A 17,738-nucleotide genomic window follows, 5' to 3' on the forward strand; every position below is an offset into this window, starting at 1 on the left:
GACAGTCTTACGGGTTTGAAACGACATGAGGGTGAGTAATTAATGACAGAATTTTAATTTTTGGGTGAACTAACCCTTTAAGAGCCCTCACTTTTGAGCCACTACAGTCAACCGACCTTCGGCTCCTGTCACTGAAAACCGCTCTGCTATTGGCTTTAGCAGCGGTCAAGCGAGTGGGAGACTTGCAGGCGCTCTCTGTGAGCCCTTCCTGCCTTGAGTTCGGGCCCAGCGACTCTAAGGTCGTCCTGGAACCAAGGCATAGTTATATACCTAAAGTGCTCTCCACTCCATTCAGAGCACAGGTCATTACACTGTGTTTGGCTGACTCGCCAGAATTGCTTTACTTCTTGTACGCTCTCGGCCCTCCCTAGGTGCCGAGGCTGTGCGAGTTTTTCTTGGAACGATTACCCAGGCCGGGCGTGACCTCTGTGAGTTTGGCCCGTTGCCACCTGAAGGGCTTACCCTATTATACTTGTCCCTCTGAGCCCCTTGGGTGTTTAAGGAAAGTTCACATATCAGTCGTTCCTCTCCATAGCATGACATGATTGTACTGGTTCCCATAGCATCTAGCGACGCAGTACGAGTGAACCTCGGTTCCCTGAGATACGGGAACGAGTCCTGCATTGCTAGCCATGCTATGGAGCTGCATGACTCAGTGTCGTCGCTTCAGTCGAAGTAACGTGAGGATCCTATGCCAGAATGCCTACTTATATCACCAGATGGCCCTGCCCATATTGGCGGGCTTCGTGGCCATAGGCTCGTGCAGCTCCGCTGACTCGCCATTTGTTTGTTTTTTATCTCACTGCACGAACCAATGGCCGTGCAGTTACACTGCGTTATTAAAAAAAGGCTTCAGTATTGGAGAAAAAAGGACTTTTCCCCATAGAGTCTAGCGACGCAGTACTCGTTCCCGTATCTCAGGGAACCATTTGCAGCTTTAGCTATATGGAGTATACACGAGACTAGGTAATGATCCAAGATATCATCACTCTGCTGCAGAATTTCAATGCCATTAACGTCAATTCCATGTGACAGTATTAAATCTAAAGTTTGATCCTGTCAAATCCCATCATAAACTTGTACATCACGCTCAAGAACCTTCTCTCAAAAATGATTCAATATGGCATTCTGGTCTGGAAACTTTGCTACTCAATGTAAGTTATCAACCAGAGATATGGTAAGGATTGTATGGTAAGATTCACCAGGATGCTGGAATCTCTTAAAAAATCAGCCAGTGAGTCCAGAAATGTCTGAAAATTGCCATAAGGCACAGGAGACGTCCCCTCAATTCTTAAATAATATTGGGTCATTTGCACTTATCCGAGTTAGTGCTGGCTGCAGATAAAGTTTTAATTGTTGGTGATTTTAATACATGTTGATAATGAAAAAGATGCATTGGGATCAGCATTCATAGACATTCTGAACTCTATTGGGGTTAGACAACACGTGTCAGGACCTACTCATTGTCGAAATCATACTCTAGATTTAATAGTGTCACATGGAATTGATGTTGATGGTGTTGAAATTATGCAGCCAATTGATGATATCTCAGATCATTATCTAGTCTTGTGCAAACTTCATATAGCTAAAACTGTAAATTCTACTCCTTGTTACAAGTATGGTAGAACCATCACTTCTACCACAAAAGACTGCTTTGTAAGTAATCTTTCTGATTTATCTCAATTCCTCAGCATATCCAATACCTCAGAACAACTTGATGATGTAACAGAAACTATGGCTTCTAGCCATTTAAGGAAGATTAAGGAAAACAGACTGACACCGTGGTATAATGAGCATACTCGCACCCTAAAGAGAGCAGCCCGGAAAATGGAGCGCAGCTGGAGGAAAACAACTAGAGGTATTTCGTATTGCTTGGCGGGAAAGTAACCAATCCTACTAAAAGCATTAAAAACTGCTAGATCTGATGACTTTTCGTCTCTCTTAGAAGAAAAGAAACATAACCCCAGGTATTTATTCAATACAGTTGGCTAAATTAACGAAAAATAAAGCATCAACAGGTGTTGACATTTCCCAACAGCACAGCAGTAATGACTTTATGAAATACTTTACTAACAAGATTTTCTTACTGCTAAATTCTGAAAAAACAGAGTTAATTAACGGACCTAAATCCTCCGCATGTAATAACCTAGAACACTGTCTAACACTTGATGGCTGCTCTGTCAATTGTTCGTCATCAGTTAGGAACCTAGGTGTGCCATTTGATAGCAATCTTTCCTTTGAAAGCCACGTTTCTAACATTTGTAAAATTGCATTTTTCTATTTCAAAAATATATCTAAATTACGACCTATGCTCTCAATGTCAAATGCAAAAATGTTAATTCATGCGTCCATGACCTCAAGGTTAGATTATTGTAATGATTTATTGGGTGGTTGTTCTGCACGCTTAATAAACAAACTCCAGCTGGTCCAAAATGCAGCAGCTAGAGTTCTTACTAGAACCAGGAAGTATGACCATATTAGCCCGGTTCTGTCAACTCTGCACTGGCTCCCTATTAAACATCGTATAGATTTTAAAATCTTGCTTATTACTTATAAAGCCCTGAATGGTTCAGCACCTCAGTATTTGAACGAGCTCTTATTGCATTATAGTCCTCCACGTCTGCTGCGTCTCAAAACTCTGGCAATTTGATAATGCCTAGAATATCAAACTAACATTGTTCGGGAGGCAGACACACTCTGTCAGTTTAAATCTAGATTAAAGACCCATCTCTTTAACCTGACTTACACATAACACACGAACACGTTTCTAATATTCAAATCTGTTAAAGAATTTTTAGGCTGTTTTAATTAGGACAACCGGAACCGGGAACACTTCCCATAACACCCGATGTACTCGCTACATCGTTAGAAGAATGGCATCTACGCTAATAGTAGTCTATTTCTTTCTTATTCCGAGGTCACCATAGCCACCAGATCCAGTCCGTATCCAGCCCAGATGGTGGATCAGCACCTAGACATGACCTGCACAGCCCTGAATGTCAGCGGAGACCAGAACAACTAGATGAGCCCCAAAGACAGATCCCCAGTGAAGACCTTGTCTCAGCTATTTTCCTAATTAATGCTGTGCAGTTGCTTTGACACAATCTGCATTGATAAAAGCGCTATATAAATAAAGGTGACTTGACTTGACTTATTCTGGTAAATCCATTCTGAAAGAGATTCGTAAAGGGTATATATTGTGGATGTCTCTAAGATTTGGGCTTTGGGCTTACTGAGTGAACATCCATCCAATCACAGTTTAGTTTTAACCTTTTTTAATCACTTACTTACAAGTTACCTTATCAATGCTGGACAGGGGCGTAGCCAGGACGTTTTTTCAGAGGTGGCCATGAGACCCAGCGATTTCTTCGGGGTGGCCAAAAAGGAAAAGAAAAGAAAAATCCATTTAAAAAGAAAACCATTTAATATGCTTCTAACTGTGTGATAGATAGCCTGTGTGGAATACTTTGAAACGAATGTGGAATGGAACACAAATAAATTTCATGTAATAACTGCACCTCAACAAATACTGGTTAAAAACTGGATCATGGTTCCTATGTAATTTAATGATGATTTCTTACGTGCGGCTTAAATTCTCTTCCATGGACAAGTCTCCGACACAAACGCAATCCATTCATTCGCTAAAGTAAACCACTAGAGCTCCTTGAAATAACGGACCAAACGGCAAATAATTGTAAACTGCAAAATAACAGTCTCAAAAGTTATTAAACATGCAACAGCTTGTTCATTTATATTTTCTGAACGGAGTACAAATGCAGATGGCAGCGCATATTTTTGTGCTATTACAGGATATATATTTGAATAATGTACTGTGAGCGAGCTTGTATAACCATGCAATATATGTGTTCATTTTGTTGCGCTAAACCTTACGTTTTTTGTTCCATTGCCCTACTTTTCCATTGTTTTTCTATGTAAACATGCGCTTGACGGACGTGTTTGACCGTCGAGCTCGCGTCTAGCTCTGCTGTGTTCGCCAAGCGCGCACTTGCGGTGTTGCCATGTCCACTTATATGCATCTTTGGGCTTTTTGTGACAACTTGGTTCAACTGGAGTGTGTACGTGGCTTTTGTGCCAGTGTCAGTTATTTGAACGGGAAAAACTCAGCTAATGCGGTCAAAATGCTTGCGCAACAGGGGTGGCCAGAGGGGAGGCCAGGCCAAGCTTCAATCAGGCGTATGGACATGATTCAGAACGCAGCAGCACGACTGTTCTTCACCTCACACCTCTCACATCTCAGGTTCAAGACACTGGTGCTGCTTGCGTCAGCCAGCCACCTACCTCAACTTGCTCTTAGAAAGTCCACATTTTCCAGCATTTTTTTTTTCTTTTTTTGGGGTGAACTATTCCTTTAAAGCTGGTTTCATCTTATTTTAAACAGTTTAAAGTCGTCTTGTAGCACACTTTAGAAATTAGCTGAGTCCCCTAGTGGGCCCCAGCCCCCGGTCGGAGAAGCGCTGCTTTATATAAGAGCATCCGAGCCTGGTCTCGTCACGTGACTGGATCCTGAAGCATCAGCGGCTCGCGTCACGTGACTGGTGTCGACAGCAGACGCTGGGAGCTGCTCCGCTCTACTCTGACAGGATCTCGTCTATGGTTCTCTCAAGCCCAGGTGTGCAGTCTCTCTGAACAGGTTTGATTTTACACTCTTTTCTTCATTGCATTTCTTCGCCGGTCTCTCGGCAGTGAGCAGCGCGCTGTAGGTGAGCTTAAATCCCCGCGCCGCTGCTGCTGTAAATCGCGAAATGGTGGCAGTGGCACAGCCCAGAATAAAGACAGTGTCTGGAGGACGGTTGTGTGTTTTAGTGTATGTTTCCTGACGAGGCAGCTGATGAACGCGTCTGTGTGGTACAGATATGGTATTTGAGTCCCTAATGTGGAGCAGCATCAGCATCAGCATCAGCTGGAGAAGAAACTGGCTTATTCCTCACAGAGCTCTTGCTAAACCCTCAAAATGATCGTCTATTATCATTATTATTCATGCTTTTACATCAATCACAATGTCCAGTGGTTTAACTGCGCATTTGATTGCTACTGAAATGCTCCAGTGATCTTTGTTTCATTTACAGTAAAGCACTGGCCTGCTTTCTCGGGGTTTATTCTTGATCATGTCTGGCATGAAACGCATTTATATATGGATAGTGGTTGATTATCTCTAGCACTATACTGTCCAAGATTACACAGATATTTGTACAAACTGGCACTCCAGATAGTCTTACAGAAGACAGAAGGTTTTTGTTTTATTCTAATGGTCTGATCTTGGCAATGAAATCATGTAGGCTAATTATAGCACTTAACTACAATTCAGTGTTGACAGTCATTTCAAATGTGCAAATGATTGTGTGATTCATGTGTTAATGTACTGATGATTAATAAGTGTAGGGTACGGTTTTGTGCAATTTGTTGCTCAGCATCATGCCAGTGACCGTCGCAGTCGGCTTCAAACTGCATTCACATGGACATTCGCAAATGTTAGTTTGAACTCAATTTGCTCTACAGGACTTGACAACTTACTTTTGCCCAAGGAGGTGCTCCTGAGTTTAATTTAGGAGCGCATTAAAAAACTTTAGGGACACAATGAAAATGTATCAAATAATGTGTTTTTCCTTAACAAAGGGTTACAAGGAAAGATTTACAAGCAAAATTATTGAATTAATTTTATTCGAATACAAAAATGTACACTATGTTTTAAATATTTCCACTTAAAACTGTATTTAATAATTTAGTAATTATTTACAGGCCTGTATACTAGTAAAATCTAAATAACGAATAATATGTGTTAAATAATATTCTTAGTCTTTCCTTCCTGTGACGGGTGGCCCAGGAAGAAAATACAAGAGTTTACATTGAATTAAATGCCAGATAATATATTTTGTGTAACTGAAATTACACAAAAACTTTATGTATAATGTGTGACTTTTAGATATAAACAAGCCTGAAATACACTGGGACTCTTATTTTGGAATAGCTATGCTCTACTATTGCCAGCTTCTCATTCAAAAACATGGAAGGAGATAAAATATACAACATATTGCTATATTAACACCATAAAGTAAACATTGTCATAATTCATAAACAGTAGATCTTAAGCAATTGCGTGGAATAAATGTGCGGTATCTATTGGCGCAAAAGCACCAAGTATTTACTTGCAGTGCTCATAGCCACTGATGTTTAATAATCATATTAGACAGATTCCTAGCTAATATATTAGGTCATTCCTGTTTTTCCATCCTCAAATTTAAGAGTTTTACAGTGATAAATAAGCAGGTGCCCAGGCATCAGACTTTTCAGCAGTGACGTCTGATCATATTTTCATTCATCATTTTTGAGAATTGCTTACTCTTGTTTGAACAAACCCAACCAATATTTAAATCACTTAACTGCTTCGAGCGCTCAGACATGTGCCGAGTCACCACCGCACTGATATATGTGCTAGACAATGCTACAAATACAATATAGCTTGATCTAAAATCTGGAGGATCATTTGTATCGTGATTTTAAAATCGTCATATCATCGAGCCATTGAACTTGCTCTATGGTAAAGCACAAAGGCATTATAGACACAACAGCATAACTTTCTGTAAAACTGCTTTTGTGTATTGTGAGAAGCAAATTTGACAAGGAATGTGTGTTATGAAAGTCAATAATGATGTTTTATTTGTAACATAATAGAAGCAATTGATTCCCTACATAACTCCCTGTGTGTTTCAGTCAGGTCATGTCATTAAAGATGGAAATGGATGCCAGTGGGGTGTCCAGGGCACCCATATCCGTTCTGCCTGCTGCTGAGGCCAAAGCCACCCTGAAGCCAGAAGCCGATAAACCCCGCTGCTCCAGCACTCCGTGCTCCCCCATTAAAAGTACTGTCTCAGGATACCAGATCCTCCACATGAACTCCAACTATCTAGTGGGCTTCACCACCGGTGAGGAGCTTCTCAAATTAGCCCAGAAGTGGTCTAGCCCTGACAACAGCAACACAGAGGCCTTGCCCAGCCCCATCAAAAAGCCTGTGGATTTAAGCCTGCACCGAGCCTCGCGGATTTACAAAGCCAAAAGCCGTTACTACCAACCGTATGACATCCCAGCCATCAACGGACGCCGGAGGCGGCGCATGCCCAGCTCAGGCGACGGCTGCTTGAAGTCGATGGTGAGCGGGGAGCCCAGCAAGGCCTTACACGGGCCCCTGCCCCTCTGCCTGCTGAAGGGCAAGCGGGTGTACTCCAAGTCCCTGGACTACCTCAACCTGGACAAGATGAGCCTCAGGGAGCCGGCGGACACTGAAGTGCTGCAGTACCAGCTACAGCATCTCAATCTGAGGGGCGAGCGCGTGTTCAACCGCAACAAGACATGAGTCCTCAGAAACGTCCTCCTGCCCGCAGTTGTCTGGCTGTGATGTAGGGCCTTGATTTTTACCACTCTGATTATAGGCAGTTCACCACTAAAGCCCAAAGTATACTTCGGTTTTTACGCATATGTGAGGGTCCACGTACAGAGCATGTGATGCAAATTTCATCACACATCATACTGTACACGCACAACCAGATTTTTGTAACCGCACATTGACTTGGTTTTGCACTAATCAGCTGTTCAACAAAGTGGCAGCACTGGCCCGGGCCGTTGTTTCACAGTAGCAAACAAACTAAATAAAATGAAGTATACTTTGGGCTTAAAGGAACACTCCACTATTTTTGAAAATACTCCCCTAGAGTTAAACAGTTGAGTTTTACCATTTTCCAATCCATTCAGCCGATCTCCGGGTCTGGCGGTAGCACTTTTAGCTGTAGCTTAGCATAGATCATTGAATCTGATTAGACCGTTAGCATCACGCTCAAAAATGACCAAAGAGTTTCTATATTTTTCCCATTTAAAACTTGACTCTTCTGTAGACTCTTCGTGTACTAAGACCGACGGAAAATGAAAAGTTTTCTAGGCCGATATGGCTAGGAACTATACTCTCATTCCGGCGTAATAATGAAGGAACTTTGCTGCCGTACCATGGGTGCAGCAGAATTCCTTGATTATTACGCAGGAATGAGAGTATAGTTCTTAGCCATATCGGCCTAGAAAATCGCAACTTTTCATTTTCCGTCGGTCTTAGTAAACGATGTAACTACAGAAGAGTCAAGCCTATTTTCAGGCGCTGCGTAATATCATTGCTCCTGCTGCACCCCAACTGCATCACAACTTTTCATTTTCCGTCGGTCTTAGTACACGAGGTAACAATAGAAGAGTCAAGTTTTAAATAGGAAAAATATCGAAACTCTTTGGTCATTTTTGAGCGAGATGCTAACGGTCTAAACAGATTCAATGATCTATATTTTCAAAAATAGTGGAGTGTTCCTTTAAGGCATCCATAGACCACTGATCTCGTTTGTTAACCAGAGGTGTGATGAAGCACCGTCGGGCCCAGTTAGGGGAAACTAAAGGAGTAGTTCATTCAAAAATACAAATTCTGTCATTCTTTCTTACTCTCATGTTGTTCCTGACTGTAAACACAAGAGGAGAATTTTTGAAGAAACACTTTTCATACAACGACAGGAATTGGTGAGCACATACGGCTTGTTTGCCATATTCAAGATTTACTAAACAGGGCAAATTAGCGTGAGAGCTCTGTAATCCTATAAAGGCACAGATGGGAGTGGTTCTGCGGTTGATCTACTGACCATGTGCACATTAAAGAACACAGACACAGCTCATTTCCATAATGAGCTACGCAGTCTATCAAGAGCAGCTCTAATTAGCAAGTATTGCAAAATGGCTCAAGACATGCTTTTTTGGGTGTTGAATAATGGCACGAATACCAGTTATTTGTCTACTTATCATGTTTATTTAAATACTCTCCTATAAATGTTGCGTCTGAAAGGGAAACTCCTACAAATGCTTATGCAGTAAGGTCAGCCACAAAAATAACTTGGCCCACACCTTTTCTGGGTTTAGTCGTTTTTTAATGCCAGAAGAGGGTTTGCATTGGTGCAGACTGTTAGTAAATCTGGCCCAAAGTCTGCTAAAGCCATAGCTTTGTGTAGGGAACAGGCTGAAATTTGTTACTGATATCTGCTGATCTTGTGTCCCGTGAATAAAGACTTTGATTTCAGTCCTTCACACAAAACTATCAAGAGACTTGCAGAGTTATAGTTTAATTAAATAAACGTGTGCACTGCATGTTTCAGAGTGAAGCGCGGCACGGTGTTCTTTTACACGCAAGCAGCTCGTGCTCCAGTGTTTTCATCCATCATCAACTCCAGTTTTCTGCCAAAATAAAAGCTTGATGCATTATCATTTGAAAGTGAAGAATTAAAGACAGCCATAAATATTTGTGTTGTCATTTTACAGTTATTAAAATTAATATTTGTATACAAAAAAAATTCCCTCCTTTTCAGTTTGGAAAAACATGAGAGTGATTAAATACTGAGATGATCACTATTCCTTTATCCACTCAACAAATGGTTGTAACAGTGTGTGTTACAGGGGATACATTCATAGTGACGTTTTTCAAGATTAGCAATAAATGGTGTGGCTTAATTGCGTAATTCCTACTGTTATGTGTGAGTGTGAGTGTGTGCAAAACACTTAGACCTTTGGAAATGTTGTTGCGCCATTTAGTCTTCTGTTCTCCCTTAACATCCGATCATACGCTTGTGTTATTCTGCTAACTTTAGTAACTTGTGTCAGGTGAGGATCTCGACTGTTACACAATCCGGATGTTGTTTAAAACAGACTCTGGTAGGCTTTGTGCAGGAGAGGCTTATCTCTGAGCACCCAAACTAACATTAGCATAGAGAAACCATTAATGGCCTTTTCATTCTTTAATCAGTATTTCACAGGAGACTCACCAGATCATTTGAAATGACACTGAATGCTGTGTTATGTTAATGAAGGGTTGTTGTGACATTTACTTTCTCCATCAATATGTCTTTTGTCCCCTTCACAATGCACACAGTAGATAACACTGCTATAAAAACCAAAGTCCAGGGGAACTTGATTAATTTTTGAACAGCAGACAATCTTTCATGGTTTTACACAATAAGCACTAGTAACAGTTCGTGGGATCTTATTTCTCTTTATTTTGACAACAGTGTTTAGTATCCATTTGCTTTCTGGAATTGTTATATCTTTATAACCATGGAAGATATTAGTTCTAAACCTTTGAATATTACTGTCGGCATCATGTTTCTTGAGGATCTTTGTTTCTCGTATCAAATTATTTCATGCTTTTCAAAACTCCTTTTTCTGACCGTTTCGTTGAACCCCTCGTGCATCTTTTTTCTTCTATATCTTCCACCTGTAACTTTGAATAATGCTTTGAACTGAATTGCTAGATTTCACCCTTACTATAACATTCTATGGGTTTGTTTTGTTTCTAGGTTGTTTGACACCTACCTATCTAATCTTATTGAACTTTCATTCATCTAACCATAGGTGGAATATGCTCTGAAAAGCACCTTAGATTCAGTCATTTTATATATTTATTAATTGTGATGTGTTGGTGATGTTTTATTACAGTTTTACTTATTGGGTTTAATTAATAGTTTTGTTGTCGTTTGATTTCCTGACTACATAGTGTTCATGTGCTATAAATCTATTGGACCACTGTTAAAAAATGTAATTAGGGACATTATTGGAACAGTGTAATTGATTATTTATCTTCACAGCAATGAATATACAATGCTTGACATTAAGAGAAAGAGATCAAGCCTGTTTTAGTCTATTTACCATATTTAATAATAATAGGCCTGCTACTCATTAGGTAAATGATCAGTTCACAAATATAGGAATCGGCTTAATAGTGTACTATTAAAAACACCACTGATTCTGATTCCTGGTCTTGTTTTTCATTTCTTTTAAAAATAGTGAAATTCTCACCAAGAAATATATTCATACACCTCTGTGATATTTCTGAGCCAACAAGAGTAAAATCTTAAGCTTGAAGACATGTCATGCACTGAACTGTTGTATTCTCTTTTATCAAAAATGTAGTAATAATAATAGTCATAATTTAAAATGCCTAGAAGGATACAACGTAATAGATTTGAGTACATTTTAATCTCTTAATGAATAAAAAAGCATTAGAAACCACTACTGGCTGCAGTGCCTTCAGTAAGACAGTACATGATTTATTCAGAAGGCATGTCTTAGTTTGTCTTAGAATACTTGAATGCACATGTAATGTTCTGTTATCTTCTATTCTGAACATTTTTTTAATGCTCAATGTTCTTTTACCCTCTGCAGTGTCAAAGTCTAACTCCTTGTTTTTGTCCAAGTTTAAGTTTCATTTGATATTAATAAAACACTGATCTTTGCATTGTGTATGTCTTGCATTGTGTTGCCAGGAAATGAAACATGTAGACCTTAAATGCAATCTAAGTCACTTTGGATAAAAGCTTCTGTCAAATACATAAATATAAGCGAGCTGATCTTCATCAGTGAAGCAGTATTATGTTAGTGCACTGAGGATCTGAAATATGGCCTTATTTACCTCATTTAGCCCTCCAAGATGCATGCAAGAAAGACTGGACGCAGCGAAGTGTGATTTCATATAGGCCAGGATGCCCGGGGTCCACTAGAGGGCCTCAGCAAACTTCTTAGGGGTCTGCAGGATGACAGAAGCGTAAAATGAATATATTATCAATCTAACTCTTTATTAATTGCTTTTTATTGTAGATCATATGTTCCTGTGGCTCAGTGGTAGAGCATTGCGTTAGCAGCACAAAAGGTTGTGGGTTCAATTCTCAGGGAACACACATACTGGTAAAAAAAAATGTATAGCCTGAATGCACTGTAAGTTGTCTGCTAAGTGCATAAATGATTATTATTATTATTAGATCATAGGAGCATAGGGGGAGGTATTTAAGCTAATGCTAATGCAAAAACATTTAGCCAAAAATTAGCAATGTTCAATTATCCTTAGCTGGAGGGGTCAAGAAAACATTGAATCAAAGCTCATGTTGATGATTTTCACTATTATTCAATTAAATTAACAGTTTTTCAATAGTGGAAGAATATATTAAATATGGTATTTTGGGGCTAAAGGCACAATAATTAATATGATAATGAATAATAATAATTTCCCATTTGTTGACATGGTTAGATTCAGATGATAATTCATCAACTTGGGTGTCAGCCTAATAGATAAGATAATTAGAGATAATATATATCACATTTATTGTTATACTGTAAAAAATGAACATTTTAATGACAGTATATTTATTAAATAAAAATAAATTATTTTATTTATCAAAATACCACTTTTATGATTTATTTTCCTACAGAATGTGTTGCTCCATCAATGTTCAATAAAAACACATTTATTTTTTCTGCAATCCTATACTCTATGGCATTACTGAAAAGCACATTTTCCTTAAGGTGTGCCTATAGCCTCGCTCAACCCTATCTAGGGGTTAACAATTCAGGAATCTTGATGTATTTGGAGTCAGACCTTAGTTTCAGTAGTCATGTGACACGTCAAAGCAACTTTAACTTATCATCTTTATCAATATTGCATGAATAAGATGTTTCCAGTCGAGACTTAGAGAAACTTGGCTTTTTTTTTCTTGCAATATTTTTTTTTTAGATGGTAAGTTAAAAGTTATTGGTTTGACATGACTACTGAAAGGTCTGAGTCCAATATCACAGCAAGATTCCTGACTTGATCTTTATGATCTCAAAGGTCTGTTAGGTTGAAGTCAGTCAGAAATACCAAGGGTTCACCAGAACAAGGGGAGTCCACCTGCTGTGCATTTACTGAATGAGCACTGCTGCGTCCTACTGATGCACTGCATCCTCTTATTGATGCATTCTTCTCTTTTCTTCTGATTTGTTTTCAATACATTTTCACATACATTTCACATAATCAATGTTTTATTTTTTGTAAACGTTTATTGTTAATTTGATCTTTCATGCATCTGTTTGCCATATAAATGCATATGTTAAACAAACGATAAAGAGTCTTCTAAATACCAATGTACACTGTATGCTATATTTATATACATATTCCATGCATTAATGCATGTTTTGCATTTCATAACTGTAACCCGCTAAATCATCTATACATCATCTTCTCATGGTTAATGTCAATCACTGATCTGAGATCAGCAGTGTTGGGGAAGTTACTCAAAAAGCAGCAGTTAAATACAGATTATTAATTACTCCTCTAAAATTGTATTTAGGATGTTTTTACTACTAGAAAAATCTACTAATTACTTCCAAGTACGTTTCTTTAAGAGAAATTCAACTTATTTCCACTTATTTCTGATTCTGATCTTTCACTGCGAAAGTTAGTCCTGTTGTAAGTAATGTGTCAACAAAAAATAATTTATAAATAAAACTTAGACATAAATTGATTGTTTACTCATAATTTTGAATGATGTGCAGCAGTAGTTGCACTATAACACCTTTGACTTTGTAAAGGTTTCCTTAAAGGAACAATAGGAAAACCAAATGAAATGTAGGTCAACTCACGTGCATGAAGACAATAGTGTGCAGAGGCCTTACACGTAATGGTTACTTCTGTCTGTGTCTCCATGTTTTTTTTCTTCATCATTTTGTTATTCAAGATGCAAATTAAGTTTGACAAGCATGACAGTAAGCTTACGGCTCTACTCTCACTTTTAAACTCTGCATTAGTCTTGCAATATCATCAAGACTATAATAAGCAATTTTACTGCAAAATTTACAATTAAACTGAAATCAAACAAAAATTTGTTGAGCATTTTTCTGATTATACAAACCTTGATTTTTAATCAAGATCAAGAGAAAGGTGTAAAGCTGGCTGTGTATAGAGAATTATTTGAACCTAATACAACATAATAATATGTAACCTGGACAGTTTGGATCTCAATGCTCAAAATGATGCTCAAAAATTATGAATATTATGAACAAAGTCTCTCTTAATTTAAAGTCTGTTGCTTAACTGTACTGCAGTAGTCTTTAAGCAGGGGACAAGGCGATGTTTGCTCATTGTGCATGATCATCATCATGAAATGAAATGTTAATGTGAATGTAAAACCATGCTCTACATTTCATCCTGTCAAATTTATATTTTACAATATATTTTACAACTTTTAAAAGCATATTTCATCAAGTGACACAATGTTAACATATCAATCTACTTGTACTACCAAAATCTTTATACCTTAAAGTGTACTAATATACCATAATAATATGCGGTAAAATAGAAAGCCACATGATAAATCACAGTTCATCATAAGCTGATTAAATCATGGCCAGTAATCATATTCAGACGGTCAGATACAAAGACAAAACACTATCAGGGTACACTAAAATAATGCAATAAACATTAAGTAAATAACACAAAATATACACAAACACCCTTGTTTTCATAACTAAACTATTTAAAAAACAAATTTCTCAATAACTGTAAAAGTGCATGTATGTTTGTGTTGAGCATTATGTAGATTTAAATTGTAATAATTCATACTTTTTACTTCCTAAATCAATTCAATTCACGTTTATTTGTATAGCGCTTTTCACAGTACAAATCTTTGCAAAGCAGCTTCACAGAAAATGAAAGTTTCTACATTACATTTAGGAGTAGTTTATCAGTGGTGACTAGGTGATGTCCATATGGCAGATATGTATAAAATCATGCAGTTAGTTAATGACATGTAAACAAACTGTGAACACTATTAATAGCAATGATTATGTTACGATCAAACTTACTGGAAAATGTGGTTGTTTTGTATGTTGGTTCAGGGTTGTCATCATTTGAGGTCCTTGGAGGGGTTGGTTTCATCTCTTCTCAGGTGTTCGGTCATCTCAGGTCTTCGTTAGGGCTGGATCCAGACTGAAGATTGTGTCATTTCTAGTTACCTCGGGATTCCCATCCCGTGGCAGAAACAGAAAAGCAAATAGAGAAAAATTTGCATAGCTGCTGTTCAAACCAAGCAAAGAACTATAAAGTCATTTGATCAGATATAACTGGTGTACAAGGTTATGAGATGCATTATGTGAATGCTTGGCTAAAGAGATGTGTCTTTAATCTAGATTTAAACAGAGAGAGTGTGTCTGAACCCCAAACATTATCAGGAAGGCTATTCCAGAGTTTGGGAGCCAAATGTGAAAAAGCTCTACCTCCTTTAGTGGACTTTGCTTTCCTAGGTACTACCAAAAGTCCAGAGTTCCCTTTCGAACAGTCTCTCCAGTTGCGTTTGACACACTTATGGGGAAACTCCTGTTAACTCTGGTTCTGAAGCCTGATTTGTTCACGTTCGTGTAGCTGCACGAACCAATGATGCTTCAACCCACCAAAAGGGGAGGAGCCGACCTCTATATAAGTCGGCTCTGAGTGCCATTTCATCAGAATTTTTCTCCTTCAGCGACGAAGATGATCTCTTCGCTGACTCTGCAAAATGACGGTGCTTCAAGTGCTCCAGGCCAAACTTCTCTGCACCATGGATGAGTCTGGACAGAGTTCTGATGCCTTTAGAGAGCTGTGCACAGCAACTGACCTGGCTCTGAGCGCTATTAAGGCCACTGCACAGGCGATCGACAAGGCCGTGGCCAATTTGGTGGTGCTGGAGCGCCACCTTTGGCTGAATTTGATGGAGATCAGGGATGCTGACAAGGTCGCCTTCCTAGACTAGCCAGTCTCTCCTAAGGGACTGTTTGGCCCTGCTGTGGATGGGTTTGCCAAGTGGTTTACAGCAGCACAGAAGTCATCACAGGCAATGTGTCACTTCCTGCCGAAGTGCTCCAGTGCAGCAGCTGATTCAAGTCACCAGAAGGCTCCATCCTCTCAGCAGCCTGCCAAGCTGGTGCTGCTTCAGCCCCAGTCTAAACCTGGGTTTCAGCAGCGCTCCCGGATGTCGAAACGCTACCTGTTTCCGAAGCACCAAGGTCCCCACGGCCGCCCCAGAGTGACATTGGACCCTGAGCCTCAGAGGCCGTCCTGATCCGTACGCAGAGAGGAAGAGGAGACGGTCAGTTCTTGCCGAGGCCAGAACTCCCTTAAAGAAAGCTTGTGCTCGCTATCCATCCCTCCACTTAACACTGAGTGATGGAAGCTCCATTCAAGCTGGGCCCGTCCTTCTCACTCAGTGCGTGCCCAAGCCAACTACCCCTGTGATACCGGACCCACATACTCAAAAGAGCATTTCTCCTCTCCTCATTACCACGAATGTCAGTTCCCAGCCCCCGTGCGGTGAACTTCCATTCGAAAAACTAGAATCACTTGTCATCTGGTTTCAGGCTTGGAAAGCTATCCCGGATGTGTCAAGTTGGGTTCTAAAAAACATAGTACGAGGTTACTCGCTTCAGTTCACTAGCGGGCAACTTCAGAGGTGTTATTCAAACTTCTGAATGGGACAATGATGCTCATATTCTACAGTCCGAAGTACAAACACTGCTTGCAATAGGAGCCGTGGAAACGTTTTACAGCCGCTACTTCCTCATACCCAAGTAAGATGGCGGGCTCAGACCCATTCTTGATCTTAGACATCTGAACCGCTCACTTATGAGACGGTCGTTCAAGATGTTAACTTTGAGACAGATCCTTGTGCAAGTATGTCCCGAGGACTGGTTTCTGTCAGTAGAAGCAGTGAAAGAAGCTTACTTTCACATCCAGATAGCCCCCCATCGCAGACTGTTCTTGAGATTCGCATCGAAGGAGTGGCCTATCAGTACACAGTCCTGATATTCGGACAGACCTGTCCTCACGCACTTTTACGAAGTGCATAGACATTGGTTCTTTCCCCTCTGAGACAGATGGGAATCCACATTTTGAACTACCTCGATGATTGGCTGGTTTTAGGCAGGTCAGAACAGGAACTCATCGCTCACAGGTCCCTGCTGCTCAGCCACCTGGAGCACCTTGGTTTGAGAATCAATTTAGCTAAAAGCTCTTTGTCTCCCAGCGAGCGAGTGGTCTTTCTGGGGACAGTTATCGATTCTGCCTAGGGATGCACCGATACCGATACTGGTATCGGTATCGGGCCCGATACTGAGCTCCTGTACTCCTGAGGGAGAGTGCTCAGCCAGGAACAGCTATCTCCAAGAACATCAGGTCTAGAACAAAGACAGAACTGGTTGATGCTCACCAATGAGGATTTTCAATTTAACCCACAACATAATTAGTAATGGATAACGAACGACCCAGTGTTTGTATATCACGAGTTGGTAATGCGGCCACAATGCGAAGTGGAGTGGCCGTTACACCTCATAAAAGCATTATTTTGTGATGGCCAAAAGCCAGTTGTTCCATCTCTCGTTGTCAAGCACCTCTACCAAGGATTCTATCCAGTCTTGACTTTGTAAAATTACTGTTTCTAGGGATGCACCGATACCGATACTGGAATCGGTATCGGGCCCGATACTGCGCTCCTGTACTCGTACTCGTAAAAATTCCCCGATACCAAAAGCCGATACCACACAGCGTGTGAATAGAGTTGTGTCCAGAAAAAGAACCACTGAAAACAGAACAACCGAGAGTAGAATGGAGTTATTAGAGATTAAAGATGTCTACGAAGTATATGTATGCAGTGAATATAAAACATTCAGTATTAATGCCTGTATAGCTGATTTGGGCCAGCTGGTAAGCAAATCACGCTGAGTGGATTGAGCGCGTGGCGGCGCAGAAGCGCGAGCTTGTCGAGTGAATATACCAGGGGTGTCCAAACTTTTCCTAAAGGGGGCCGGATTCGACGATGTGGAAACACTGGGGGGCCGGATGCTTCTACCTATATATATATATATATATATATATG

The 17,738-nt window shown here is 40.0% G+C and overlaps 1 protein-coding gene across 2 annotated transcripts; it reads left to right on the forward strand.

The window, feature by feature from the left end:
• The first annotated feature begins 4,543 nt into the window (after nucleotides 1–4,543).
• LOC107670048 (UNC119-binding protein C5orf30 homolog) lies at nucleotides 4,544–7,672 on the forward strand. 2 transcript variants are annotated; one of them, XM_016462527.1, is made up of 2 exons: nucleotides 4,544–4,651; nucleotides 6,730–7,672. In XM_016462527.1, exon 2 carries the CDS (start codon nucleotides 6,737–6,739, stop codon nucleotides 7,367–7,369), a length of 633 nt encoding a protein of 210 aa, XP_016318013.1. In that variant the 5' UTR covers nucleotides 4,544–4,651; nucleotides 6,730–6,736; the 3' UTR covers nucleotides 7,370–7,672. The 2 variants fall into 2 exon arrangements, with proteins under 2 accessions (XP_016318013.1, XP_016318014.1); XM_016462528.1 differs by having other exon boundaries at nucleotides 4,544–4,630.
• The last annotated feature ends 10,066 nt before the right edge of the window (nucleotides 7,673–17,738 follow it).

Source organism: Sinocyclocheilus anshuiensis, unplaced genomic scaffold (genome assembly GCF_001515605.1).
Source record: "Sinocyclocheilus anshuiensis isolate Anshui unplaced genomic scaffold, SAMN03320099.WGS_v1.1 scaffold664, whole genome shotgun sequence".
Taxonomy (NCBI): domain Eukaryota; kingdom Metazoa; phylum Chordata; class Actinopteri; order Cypriniformes; family Cyprinidae; genus Sinocyclocheilus; species Sinocyclocheilus anshuiensis.